Source organism: Lissotriton helveticus, chromosome 3_1, assembly GCF_964261635.1.
Source record: "Lissotriton helveticus chromosome 3_1, aLisHel1.1, whole genome shotgun sequence".
NCBI classification, from domain to species: domain Eukaryota; kingdom Metazoa; phylum Chordata; class Amphibia; order Caudata; family Salamandridae; genus Lissotriton; species Lissotriton helveticus.
Window position 1 is genome coordinate 858,268,569 of NC_136061.1, and position 14,992 is coordinate 858,283,560.

At 41.1% G+C, this 14,992-nt stretch overlaps 1 protein-coding gene across 2 annotated transcripts in view; it reads right to left on the bottom strand.

Moving 5' to 3' along the window:
- The window catches only part of CSF3R (colony stimulating factor 3 receptor), a 202,822-nt gene that overhangs the window by 23,180 nt on the left and 164,650 nt on the right, over positions 1 to 14,992 (bottom strand). For both annotated transcript variants that reach the window (XM_078681208.1, XM_078681207.1), the window contains exons 11-13: positions 10,580 to 10,681; positions 1,297 to 1,443; positions 348 to 488 (exon numbers count right to left, since the gene is read on the bottom strand). In XM_078681208.1, the coding sequence (XP_078537334.1) occupies positions 348 to 488; positions 1,297 to 1,443; positions 10,580 to 10,681 (390 nt within the window). The remainder of the gene's footprint in view (positions 1 to 347; positions 489 to 1,296; positions 1,444 to 10,579; positions 10,682 to 14,992) is intronic.

Sequence of the window (14,992 nt, forward strand, 5' to 3'; positions counted from 1 at the left end):
CTTCTTCATCATCCCTCTCTTCCCTCACCTCTCTCAAGCCCCTGTCTGGCATGTACCGGGCTCTGGTAGGTGGGATCTTTAATGTCATAGTATTCTGTATTATGTTTAGGAGTTTTTAAGGCTTGAAGTCTGTGGGGGAGTCGGGTCCTCAACCTATAACTCGTGGTTGGAGTCCTTTTCTCTCTGGAATAAACTGCACGTGCTCAAGCCTACATCTGGAGTCTTGTATTGTTTTGGATTATAAACCCCACACCCTAGTTGCCTTTCTTCTCTCTCCTCCCTGCAATTTTTCCATACTTTGCCGAAAGCCCTCCCAGGGAACATGATCGATTTGACCTGGCACTCACCCATTTGAGTGGTTTGCAAAGTCAAGACAGTCCCATTGGTGCTTCCGGCGCTGGTCGAACTCATCAGATGCACTTTGTAGGTGCTCGATCCCACCAGGTCCACCAGAATAAAGCTTCTTGAGGAGGCCCCCAAAACGGACCCTAGGGTGAAAAGAAAGAGCTAAACCATTAGACCAGGACACCTTCACGGGTGCACTTTGAAGGCAAGATAAACTTTCAGGGTAAAACGGAAACAAAAGTTTCAAGTAACAGACAACAAGGGGCATTTTAGGCATAAGTCGTTCAGGTGGGAAATCCCGGACTTCAGTAAAATTTGCTCTCCTTCAATTGAAGAACAACCGTATTCCAACTCAAATGGATACTGAAAGTAAAACTTACCAATATACTGATGCCTATGGGTGGTGCTGCCCATGGAAACAGCAACTCTAATGATAGCAGTCATCTGCATCGTGAGTTTTACCCTGACTATGAAATGTGCACCATCCTCCTCCTCCCTTTTGTAATTTCAAAATCATTAATTACACTGACATCAATTTCAGTTTTTACATGAACACAGAAAGCAGGAATGCTTGAAAATAGGAAAAAGAGACAAACAACTATGTTACTGACACCCATGTTCCCCGTTACCATAAGTTCAATGAAAGAGTTGCAGCTGTCCTATGTGGCAGTCTTCTAGTACACTAGGAAGTTCACTGTCCCTCAACTCTGCCATCACCTTTCAAGCTCCAGCCGCACTGGATGTTGAAGCACAGACCTCTGATTGGAGAATTGTGTCATATGATATTTTTAGAAACATCTCCTTCTTTCTAAGGATGATAGGTTGCTCATTGCTCAAAAAATTGCCGCTTATAGAGAGAAGAACAGGGGCTGCATCGGTGAATCTTAGTGATGCTGTGAGTAATACATTCTTCCACATTAAAATCATCCGCAGGCATGAAACAGGACTTACAGAATATTTTGTTATTGGCGTCTGTCCAAAACAGTGTGTAGCTGGTGAGGAAGCCGTTTCGCTCCTCGACTGGCACTGGTTCCCAAGCCAGCTCAGCGTGTGACCTGCCGATGGCTTTCACCTCTAGCTTGGGAGATCTTGAAGGAGCTGAAGAAACAAAGACCAACAGTGTGAACTCTTTTGAGAATAAGCCGCTGGATGAAGAGTTTCTTGACTCAAACAGATCTTTCCATTTGAGGATCAGCTCTTTACTAATTCCTGTGCAGATACAAACATACATATACACACAGGCTCGAAAAAACACACAAACATTGCAGGCTGGCACAAAGTTAAAACCGTGCTGTCAACTTCAACACAAAAAAAACTTAGTAATTCAACTTTCCATGTCTAAGAGAATAATTTTCAGTGCAAATAGGGCATAGATGTCTGTCTCAACTGGCCTTAAGAGGGCATACATTGAGCACCCATGGCTTTGATAAATTCTATAATTTAGGAGAAATGGGTGAGCCCTTAAAGGGCCGAGCTTGGCTCGTTCCTGATGCATGACTCTGGCTCAGCTCGATGTCCTCTTGGACCCCCAGCCGGAAACAAACCAAGCTTGGCCCCTCCCTTGCAGAGTCTATCCCATCCATGCATTCCTTGCCTCCTGCTGGCAAGAAGGTCTCATGGTCTCCCGCTCTGCCCTTGCTGTACCTGGGGCACTGTCACATGATAATGCTGAACAGGCAAAAGAAAAGCTGCGTCCACGGACCGCCCTCCCCCGAGGAGAGTATTGTTCTGCTTAACCTGCACAGATACGCATGTAAACACCAAAAATAAAAACGTGAAAGGGCTGTGTTTTACATTCTTAAAATCAGACTCTTAAGGAACATTATATTACATTTGTGCTATAAGTTTTAGGAGATGGACGTTGCATTAGGTGTAGGACAGAGAATTCCTGAAAGATCAAATCTGCCTTATCATTGTTAAAGTGGTTGAAAGGTGATAAAAAATGACTACATAAAATTCCACATGTGACTTTGCTACCGCATGCGTATGATATCACATTGAAGCTGCCAGGAAGTGTCAGGAAGCAAAAGTCAAAAACCCCAAATAAGTACTATATAGTTAGAGAGAAAGGGGGAGATCTAATGCAGTCATTTAACAACAACACCTAATACTTGGCAATTCTCTGGTCAGAACTCAGATTGTCCCTATTATATGGATAAACTGAGTTAGGCCCTTATATAGGAACAATTGAGTTCTGACCAGAGACTTGCCATTCAAAGTTTAATGAATGATCATGAAATAGTCATAAAACCCTCTGATAAACGTGAGAATATAGTCATAATGAACACCAATGACTACAGAAAAGATGCACTGACACAGTTAAGTGTTTCTAGTTGTTATGAGGTTATAGATTGGGTAACATATAGAAATTCCACCCACGATTATCACGATATGCTGTGGCAATAGCATGAGGCCAATCTCTTGGACACAGATGGCAATTTTTAAAGGTAAACTAACCCAGAGTGCCTTGAGGGGCGGCCTTAGGCATGTGCAAGCTGTGCACCTGCACAGGGCTGCCAAACCCCAGGGGCTGCCACGCCAATATATATCCTTAATATAATAATCCTCTGAGGATGGATACATATTTGTGTGGCGGCCCCTGGCAGGGATTTGGCGGCCTCCGGCTCTGTTCAATTTCCAAATACCCTGACCCCCCCTCTTCACTGGCCTCCGCGCCTGCGTTCCTCTGGGGGCCCCCTACCTACGCTCCGTGCCCAGGGCCGCCATAAGCCTAGAGCCGCCCCTGGTGCCTTGTCTGTATTTGCTACCTAAGATTCACAAACATCCCACAAAGCCCACCAAGGCAGGCCCATTGTCTCACCTAACGGATGCCTGCTCAAGAATACAGCTATTTTTTAGATAATTTCCTGACTCCATCTTTCACAAGCCTTTGTTCATATTTTTGGGAAAGTACTGCTTTTTTGCAAACACCACATGATATTCAGTGGAAGCAAACATACACCATGATGACTCTAGATCAGTGGTCTTCAAACGTATGAAATTGCCACGTCTGCAATGAAAGAAAAACATCTGGCCCACCACCAACATTTTTCACAATCTTTTTAATAAACTGGCAGTGTTTAAATATGTCTAGACTCATTTAAACATTGCAGTTAAGTTATTTTACCATTTTAAAAAAAAATGCAATCAGATACACAATTGCCAAACATACTATTTTGGTCAGGCAGCCCTTACTGACATGTAAAAGTATCCACAGTGTAATTATTGGAAATGGGGATAGGGTTTTTTAAGAATATTTATAGTCCCTTCCCTTTTGACACCTGCTACCAGCCAGGATATAATGACAAAAGATATTTGTGATGGCCCATGACAGAGCGACTTATGGACGCTCAAGTTATTTAGCTGAAAACAAAGCCCTGTTATCAGCATAATGCTTCTTTTAGCTAGTGCCTGACACCCCCCGGAATCACTTGAGGCCCCCTAGGGGTGCTCGTCAACCAGTTTGAAGACTGCTGTTATAGATTTTTGTTCCCTATACAGCAAACAGGATACAGTAGTAAGGGTGTGCATGCATTTTTTTTCTCAGCATATCATTTTCTCCGTATAATCATACTCAGATAGCAGGTGACATGACGACATACTGTCTTGCGCAGAATAGATATCTATTAGACGACACACTGTATCATCAGTATTCTGGAACAGGTATAGGCAGCTGCTTTTCCCCCAGCTTTGCAACTCTTTTCATCTGTTCATCTGATGATGGGAGGAGCAGGTGGTCTGCACAGAGGACAATGAACGATACACCAACCACATACCAATGTGGATCAGGTACAGCGATAATATGTTCCATATATGGGATGGCAACATCCCCAAAGCTAAGGAATTTATTGACAGATTAAGGTAAAATAACCCGAATTTGACATTTACATAGAAAATGAGCAAACAATAAAGTGACTACCCGAACATTTCTGTGCATGTGGAAAACAACAAAATAGTGACATCATTACATAGGAAAGAGACTGCAGGCAATAGTGTCCTACATGCCCACAGTCACCATCTCCAAACTCTCAAATGGAGCATCCCCATTAGGGACTACTATTTGAGAGAAATTCACAATTGTAGCACACAGAAGGGATTTTTGAAAGAGCAACAAAATAGTTTGTAATGGTTTGCTCATCGGGGATATATTGCCAGAGTTTTATCACAGCCTAAAATGCAGAATGTCAAACAAGAGGAAGTACTCTTTCGGGGTACTAAACGAGGAATCAATAAAGATAAAAATATACCATTAGATTTATTACAATCTATAATAGGAAATCATTTAGGTTGAGGAACATCATTAAAAAACATTGGGGCCCTTTAATTGCTGATCTGATTATATGTACTGCGGTAGGTCGTTCTCCATCTATAACCTATAGAAAGCTGCAATCCATTAATAACATGTTGATACACAGTCACCAAAAGACTCAAAAAACATTTAATTGGCATAGCGCATAGAAAGAGTTTTTCAAATGCAGATTCTTTAAAACCTGCAAATATAGCAGGAATCAAGATCCCTATTCACTGCCAAGCAGATATCAAAATATATTACCTGTACATTTGGTTTTGTTGTAGATGCATTGGAAGGTTCCTGTGATTTGACATATATTGGTAACACTTAGGGCATAATTAGGATGGCAGGCGGACTTTGTCACGACAAAAGGGACCACCCGCCATAAGGGCAGGAGTCACGTGGTGGCAATTAGGATGCACCCGCCACAGTGGCGGGCGCATCCCATATTTTTAACATTGCGGCGGGCGGTGCTAAAAGCACCGCCCCAGAAATGCTTAAAATTTGCTTTTCAAAGCACAACGTGATAGGCACCGCGTGGTGCCTGCCACGTTGTTCTTTGAAAGGCAGGGGGGGACCATAGGTACCCCCCATGTGCACCCCCAACCCCCGGAGTGCATGGGAGCCGGCAACGGGCCCCCCAAGCAGACTCCGCATGCCTATCCAATGCGGTAATGCAGACACGGAAAGGCATTCACAAATGCACATTCTAATATGGCTGGCAGTGTCTGAAAGACACTGCCACCATATTGAACTCGACATGTCGACCAGGTGGAAAGCGGCGGACGGTCTTTACGTCCGCCGCAGACCCCCCAGCCATTATAACATGGAAGGGAGTCTTTTCTACAGGGATGGCAGGCGGATTGCCCCCGCTGGGCCGGCGGTGACTACCGCCTGCCCGGCGGGGGCAATCCGCCCGCCATCCTAATGGAGCCCTAAGTTGCCAGTATGAAAAAGAATTCGAGAGCACATGCAGGCTATTAAATATGCTGATCAATCTTATCCTGTGGCAAGACATTTCTTCCAGAAACACAATATATAGCAATAGTGATCTATTGTGTATTTATTGTATGATAGATTCCTTAAAGCCATCAGAGGTCGAGATCGTGAAAAGCAGTGAAGGATTATAGAATTTGCTCTCATCATTGATATTAATACCAAGAACCCCAATGGTGTGAACAGCGATGAAGAATTATCTGTACACATTGGCGTTTGATGATGAAGATGTTACACCTGTTGCAGATAACTTTGGCTTGTACATTTCCCTTAACGAGTATCTCCTCCCCTGCTCTTTTTTACTGACTGATGCCACTACATCTATATGTACACATGTACACTGCCATATCTCATGGATGTCAGTACTGAATGTGATGCACCATCCTGTTCGCTTATACTGTTTTGATACTGAATCAAGGAGGATATGAACCAGATGATTTTATTTGTTGATTTTGATTTGTATTGATGGTTTTGACATAATTGGGACATGAATCAGGCAAATTCATGTATTACTTCTGATTGTGCCATTTTAACGGACAATGGTCTTGTTAGGAATAGGTTTTCTGGTTGGCAGAGGTATGCACCAGTCCAAGCAGGAATCACAATCCTTGTCAGGGAAATTCTGTAACACACTTTAAATTAACATGTGCTCACCCTCTGGTAGCTTGGTACAATGCTGGGAGGCCCAACTTAAGAGGCAATGTGTAAAGTATTTATACAACAGTTCGAACAATAACTCAGTTAAAACACCACAAAAGACACCACACCAGTTAAGTAAAAAAACGTCTTTTTTATCAACAAAACAAGACCAAACAACAAAAATCCAATAAGTAGAAGTCAGGATATGAATTTTTAAAGACTAAATGTTTTTGTTGTGCTTAGAAACAGCACCAACCAGGGCTATCAGGACGCACTTGACCGGGGAACATCCAGAAGTATGTTACATATATAGTATCCAAAATTACCTATTGGGGCATTTGCCCAATTTTATAGTATTGTAGTTTGCTGCGCATACTCCCTGCCAATCTTTACAGCAACTATCAATTTTGATGTTTTCCAGAGGTAGAGAACAGAATAACATCCTCTTAATAACTTGTTCCTATTGAATAACACAACCAGTATTTTACTGTCACTCTGTAGAATTGCACTTTGCACGTTACATCATTTTTTAATTTGCTATGTCACATGATTAACTTCGTGCTATAACGTGTCAGAGTTGTGTATTATGACAGTTGTCTATTTATCAATAATGAGTTCAAAGGATATCATTCATGGATATGTATTTAGAATTCATTACAGAAATATATTATTCATGAGTTAATAGGCAATGTTATCTATACTGTGCTCAATTATCACAATATGTATTGTATTACTTCTATTTTGCATTATTATGTACTTTTGAATATGGTTTAAGGATGAGTTGAAATGTAAATCATTTTGATATTTGTACAGAAATCTCTTGTGATTAGGTTTGCTTTATTAGATGTTATATGAAATGGCAGAACTGCTGAGTTTGGGTATTACACCATGTACAGTATTTATTTTATGTCAGTGAACATGATGTTACATTCTGTGGCTCGGGAGCATGATGATTTCACTTGACAAAGGCTTCTGTGAAGCCAAAACGCATTGTCTTTGTTGGCCTGCACATTAAAGAACTGCACTACAGTTGGTGTGCCTCTTCCTTCCTCGTTGAAGATTGATTTGTTTGGGATTTATGATGGGCGCCACATGCTGTCATTGGCACCAGCACTGATTGGTGGAGGTACCTGTGGCTTTACGAGCTGAACTATTTGTATATATAACCCAATAGCGGTTGCCACTGAGTAGTTGTAGTTAGGATCATGTTTCCATAGAAAATTAATTTTTTGTGTTCCGAATAACTTTGGCATCGTTGGATGAACCTCCATGAAACTTTCTAAAAATGTGCTCTTTTTTGCCTTTTGTGCATGGAAAGTTTCCGGGTGATCAAGAAAGCGGGGGCGAGAAAAAAGGGGGATCCCAAAGCAGGTTTTTCTCATAAATTTTTCCACTGGAACTTTAAACACAGCTACAGCCTAAACTGCTCAACGAATGTACACTAAAGGTAGCAGAAAGCTAGATCTAGGTCCAGAAAGAGTGATTTTTGTATTTTGATGTAAATCCGTTCAGTATTTTTTGAGCAATTAACCTTCAAAATCTATGTATATCGAGGGACGTGGAGGCTCTGCGGATCCCAACAGATCTCATACTGAAATCTTATTGGCTGCCACCCCCTCAACCAGGAGGCAATGCCATGCATCTTAGGAATTGAGACTGCGTCCCAAGTCCTAAAACAAAGACTGAAAAAAAGACAAATGTTTAAACATTTGCTGCAAACTTCGCAGAGGATCCGAGGCAAAATAATAAATGGAAAAAAACAAGCATGTTCTCTTGTGCTTGGCTTTTTCAAGCCCATGTTTGTGCTAGATCCTAAGGGTAACAAATATTTATATTTTGGGGGAGAGGAGCGTGTGTGGCCCAGCTCTGGTTTCTGGGGGTGGGGTGGCAAGCGTCCCCACTCCCCGGGCCATTTTTGGCCCCAGGTGCCTCCAGACCCCGGGGCCTGGCCGCATTGTAAAGGGAGAGGGGGGCACATAGTTCCTCTCCACTGCCCGATTTTGGCACCAGGGACCACATCCCCTGGGGCCCAACCATAAGGGGGTGGGGGCACACAGCCCCCCTTCCAGGCCTAATTCGGCCCCTGGGGGCCCAATCTGCTGCTGTTTGCGCAAAGGGGGAGGAGCCATACAGCCCCCCTCTCTGACTCGTTAATGGCCCTGGGGATCCCATCCTCCAGGTTCGGTTCGTAGGCTATGTCCCAGGGTGCTCCCTGGGACATAGCAGTTTCCCTGTCTGCACTGGTATGGGCAGGGATACCTGTATTTGCTCTTGCTTGGCAGGGCAGTTCCAAATCTCCCGCCAAGTGGTAGAAAACAACAAGTCCGCACCTAGTTGGCATTTGCTTGAAAAATGTTAATTCCTGCTGGGAGCTAACTTTAGATCTGTTTCAGGAAGTAAAACATTTTGAAATACTGCTCCTGATAACTATAACTGGTGAATTTGAGATGTTTTTAGAGTTTAACACGTTATGTTGTTATGGAACATTTAACCTCACTATTACGTTACTTTAACCTTTGTTTTTTTCATAAAATATATATAGCAATACCCTATCAGTATTAGAGTGCCACATAAATTATGCAAAGAAGGAACTCTGGGTAGTTCCTACGTTTTCGGTGGAGGGCAACTCCTTTATATAAAACTCCCACCAGCACCACTTCTCACCGCAAATGTCTGGTTTTCTATTAGTTTTTAAGCATAGGATTAGCATAGTGCTAATCCATGTCAAGCTAGAAAAGTGATAAAGACCTTTGTCATCACTGCAGTTAAGTCTTTAAGCATAAGATTACCTTGTGCCATCTACACCAAGCTTCGACTAGGTTCTCCTTTGTTTCTGAACAAAGCTATGTTTCTCTCACACGCTTTAAGTAGAGTGAAACACGCCAGGAACTTCTTTTATTAATTCCAGATTGGCTTGGATTGAATGCTTAACTTCAAATGATGCATAAGTGCAATTAGGTGCTATGTGTGTTGTTTTTTCTTGCTAATTTCCAGTATTGTTTGCAAAAACGATGGGTACTATTACTTGCATTTCACTGAGTTATTTTGGGCATGCGTTTTTACAGAAACATCAGGACTTATGCACTCTTTTGAACTTGTTTCGAATAAAATGATTGGCAAGATCCATACAGCTTCAACATCGAGATGTAATTCGGTTTTAAAGTTAACTGAGGTGAAAATGGAACATCCCTTTCAGAGAGCATGAGAAAATATTGCCAATTTATGTGAAAAACTATGCAAGGGCATAGCCATAGAAATATTGTGAAACTGCATGAGCTGCACGAAGGTCAGTAAGTGGGACTTATGCAAGTCTATGCTTACGCAATAAAAATGTATCCGCAGTGGAACAGATCTTTCACTGCCACATGAGACACATTCAACTAAAGTAAGAGCTTTTCTTCTAATCGGATGAAAAACACTTTTGAATAAAATGCATAACCAAGGAAACATTGGTGACCTTTTGAGGGATGGCTCACTGCAATGTCATGACCTTGTGCCCATTTATACTATTTTGTGTAAGGATTTGACGGGCTATTTAGCTAAAGACAACACTAACCTAATATCCAAACAAAAATTGAGATTCTTCGAGCACATAGTGTGGCGATGCATCCAATCTAGGTAAGAGTCTTTGAACCTAGTTAGAAACCATTTAAATGTAGGGATGACGCATGTGTCACAAGCAATTGTTGTGTATATGCTTAATCCATGATTGATAATGGATTATGCTGTATTACTAGAACTGTTTGTGACACATGCATCATCCCTACCTTTAAAAATATATTTTGTGACTGCTAGTATACTGTTTCTTTCTTAATGATTTGAATGATCAGTAGGAAGTCAGGAATAGAGAACACTTAAATCACTAGGCGTAGGTGAAATTTCATTCACGCTTACGTAATCTTCCATAATTTCTGGCATTTTTAATTATTCTTGTTACACAAAATGTTATAGATTACTCCATTAAACCACTATATGAAATAGAGATTTCTTGGGGGTAATAATCCTATCATGAGAGCATGGGGACAATGTAAATAAACTAACCAAAAAATGAGTAGCTGTTGTTTGCATCATGCACAATGTTGCTCTATTTTTTAGTGTGAACAGAGTTCTTGTGTTCAAAATGGATGCTAGGATGCAGTTCACTTAAACAAAATAGTGCAAAAGGCCAGACATGCATTTCACATCCTAACGCATATTTTACATAATCTTTTTGCATTTCAAGTAATTTCCCCCAAGAAAAGTACGTGAAATTCATCGAGCCCTAAAGCATGCATCTCAGGACACTGAAAAGATTCCTATGCACTATACCTTTCTCTCTGGTATAGGCTTCCGTCTGTACTGGTTTTCCAATTGCATTCTTGTACACAGGATACAATGATATCTTGTACCGCACAAAAGGCTCAATGTTCTCTGCAAAAGAAGAGGCAGAAGTTTACAGAGGTATTATGTAAGAGCTGTAACGAAGTGTGGTCTGTTCCTTGACAAAAAGCAGGAAGTCTGTCATTCTACCATTTTGTAACTTGTGTTATGCAAAAGCTCAAATAAACGTTTTCATTCAAAAGCTGAGCTGAAAGTGACACTACAAGATATTTTTGATTAGACAAGTAGATTGTCTTTTTTTGCATGTCCTTATTATTTATAAAATATCCATACATGAACGATACGCACACCAAATAATAAGGAACAAGGGCAAGATTTATATAGCACCATACATTCTAAAATGTGTGTTGTGCACTATGCAGGGTCATAATTTATGAATAGTCATTTCACAAAACATTCCGGCCAAGCTCTGCATAAATCAATGTCATATCTTTAGAATACTCCACTGGAATATCATGTTTTAAATATCATCATTCAAAAACATCGTAGCTAGAATTTCTACTACCACAATATATGAAGGTAATTATCTATCTATCTATCTATCTATCTATCTATCTATCTATCTATCTATCTATCTATCTATCTATCTATCTATCTATCTATCTATCTATCTATCTATCTATCGTCAATGAAAAAAACAAAGGTCAAAGCTTAGTTAAAGTTAGGAAAGCTTATTTTCCCTATACAAACCAACTTTAAACTACACAAACTTGAAAAATCCAAAAGTTACAGTTATCATTTTTATTGACAAATTTTCCACCACCTTCAGGTTATTATAAGTAGTGGACCTAGTTACACAATATTTTCAGCTTGCTAACCAGTCAACACTAACTATAACTCGCCACTCTACCATGCAAGTGTTAATATAAAATCTATAGTTTCACATGCTGTGATTGATGTAGTATTCAAGAGTAACAGAGCATGATAAAGTGATAAGTTATAATTAATGTGGCATGGTGAGTGAGGCAACAAGGCTGTGTTCGGAGGTGCGCGACTCATAGTAATTTGAAGATGGTGTGTAAATTATAAACTGAAGTTAGGATTATAACATTACAATTCTTAAACTTTGTATATTTTAAGCTGGGTTTGTATAGGAAGAATTCATATGGTATTTCTAACTATAAATTATCCTTAACCTTTGTTTTTTCATTGTATGTTAATGGTTTTTGTTTTTTAATAAAAGTGTGTTTCAAATCACAGTGTGGAGTGTCATTTATTAGAGTGTCGTAAAGTGGGATGTAGTACAATAGATTGAAGCAGAGTGCCATAGAGTCTAGTATCGTAGAGTGGAGTATTGTAGAGTGGAATTTAGTAGAGGGGTGCGATGTAGCCTCCAGTGGAGTAAAGTGTTACACAGTGGAGTAGCGTGGTTGCCATATCTTGGAGTGGAGTATCGTAGAATGGAGTGGAGTATCGTAGAATGGAGTAGAGTGTTATCGGGTAGAGTGTCATAGAGTGGCATAGAGTGTAGCAGAGTGCTGTAGAGTGTTGTGGCATAGAGTGGAGTTCCGTGAAGTAGTGTGTGATATAGTTAGTGTTGTCGAGTGTAGCGTCGTCGAGTACAGTGGCAGAGAGACTCGTACAGTGTAGTGTTATACAATGGAGTATCATTATTTGTCAGAACACAGTGCATTCTAGAGTGGCGAGTTATTGTTAGTGTTGTCTCATTGGCGAGCTGAAAAGAGTGTGTAACATGGTGCGCTACTTCTAAAAATTTGAAGGTGAGGGATCAATTGTAAATGAAAGTTATTACTTAGAACTTTTAAAGTTTGTGTAGGGAAAATACGGTTTCCTAACTAAAACTAAGCTTTAACCTTTGTTTATTTAATTAAATTTCAATGTTTTAAAAAAGAATGTAATAAGAATGTTTTTCAAATCGTAGATTCCAATGTGGAGCGTTGTTATCTGGAGTGCCATACAGTGGAGGAGAGTGTTGTAAAATTTATTGTCATAGAAATGAGTGTTTTAGATTGGAATTGAGTGGAGTAGAGTGGAGTAGCGTATCGTACAGTGTAGTAAAGTGTTATATAGTGTGGTGGCATCGTGTCATATAGTGGAGTCAAGTATCATAGACTAGTACAGTGGAATGGCGTGTTAAACAGTAGAGTAGGGTGTCGAAGACTGTCATAGAGTGGAGTAGAGTGTTTTAGAGTGAAGTAGGGTGAAGTAGTGTATCATAGAATGAAGTATCATCAAGTGGAGTGTTGTAGTGTACAATGAAGGAGAGTGTCATAGAGTGGTGTTCTGTGTCGTATCGTAAAGAGAAGTTGAGTGAAGTGTTGTTGAGTGTCATACAGTGTAGTCCACTGACGTAGAATGGATGAGCATAGAGTATGATAAAGTGTAGGAGAGTGGAGTGCAGTGTATAAAGTGGGGTTGCATACAGTGGAGTAGAGTGCTGGACAGTGGAGTGGCGTAGAACGGAGTATAGTACAGTGGCGAACAATGGAATAAAGTGTAGTAGAGGGGAGTATAGTGGAGTCGGCTAGGGTAGAGTGGAGTAAAGTGTCATAGAGTGGAGTGGCCTTTTGTGGACTACAGTGGTGTAGAGTGCAGTAGAGTGAAGTGCATACCATGCAGGCGAGTGAGGTGTCATAAATTGTAGTACCGTGTTGTACAGAAGAGTGTAGTGGGGTGTCGTACACTTTTGGAAAGTGATGTAGACTACAGTAGACTAGACTGGCATACAATCTAGTTGTTTTTGTAGAGTGGAGTCATGTACAGTACTGTGCAGTGTTGTAGAGTGTGGTACAGTGGATTGGCATACGGTGTTATGGAGTACAATGGCATTGAATGGTTAGAGTGGAGTGGCGTAAAATGGAGTAATGAAGTAGAGTGGAGTACTGTGTCGGAGTAGAGTAAAGTGGGATGCAATGGCATACAAAGAGCTGCGTACAGAGAAGTAGAGTATCGTAGAGTAGAGTAGCGTATGTACAGTGGAGTGATGAGGTACAGGTATGAGTCAAGTGTCGGAGAGTGGCATACCGTGTAGTAGAGTGTTGTAGAGAGGAGTTGCTTTGAGTACAATAGTGTGTCAAACAGTGAAGCTGTGTAGAGTGCATTGTTGCATAGTAGCGTAGAGTGAGTTAAAGTCTGGTACAGTGGAGGAGAGTTGAGTGGAGTTATGTAACTTAATGTGGTGTAAAGTACATTATGTTATGTGGAGCAGAGCGACATTGAGTGGAGTGTCCTGGAGTAGCGCATTTAATAAACTGCTATAAATTGGTATGGGGTCTTGCACGGTAGAATGGAATGTTGTGTTGCATAGAAAAGTGTTGTTCGTGGAATAGATTGTTGTACATAGGAGTGTAGGGGCATAGAGTGGAGTATAGAGTTGAACAGTAGAGTGTACGGGGATAAAGTGGATTACAATGTCGTAGAGTGCCATGAAGTGTGATAGACTTTATGGAGTGGAGTTATATAAGAGTGGAGGAGTGTCATACAATGGAGTGGCACACACTGTAGTGGCGTAGAGTGGATTACCATAAAGTGGAGTAGCATTCAGTGGAATAGCATACAGTGGAATACTGTACAGTGGAGTGTAGAGGAGTCTAGTGGCAGAGTGGAATAGCATAGAGTGGAGTGGTGTAGAGTGGAGTAGGGTACGGTGGATTAGCCTAGAAGTGGGTGGTATACGTTGAAGTGGCATAGCATAGGGTTGAGGAAACTGTTATAAGTTGGACTGCCACCTCATACAGTAGAGTGGAGAGCAGTGTTGTGCAGTTTTGGTAAGTGGAGTAGTGTGTTGTACAATAGAGTGTACAGGCATAGAGTTGAGTGCAAACGTGGACAGTGATGTGTATGAGGATAGAGTGGAATAGAGTGTAGTAGAGTGGCATTGAGTGTAGTAGAGTTTTGTAGAGCGAACTTATTAAGAGTGGCGGAGAGTACAGTGGAGTAGAATAGAGTGGAGTGGCATACATTGGAATAACAAAGTAAAATAGCATACAATGGGGTAGCGTAAACTGGAGAGGCATACAGTGGAGTGGCGCAGAGTGTAATAGAGTATAATGAGGCAGCGAACAGTCAAGTGGTGTCAATTGTAATAACATAGAGTGTAGGAGCATATCGTGGAGTGGCGTACAGTGAAGTGGTTTAGAGTGGAGAGGTGTATAGAGGGGTGGGGCAGAGCGTAATAGCCTACAGTGGAGTGTGGTAGAGTGGAATAACACACAGTAGAGGGGCAAAGAATGAAGTTGCGTACAGTGTAATAGCATAGAATGGAGTTGTGTACAGTGGAATAGCGTAGAGTGAAGTACAGTGGAGTGGCATAAAGTAGAATAGCGTAGAGTGGAATAGCATAGAATAGACTAGTGTAGCGTGGAGTGGAGTGGTGTAGAT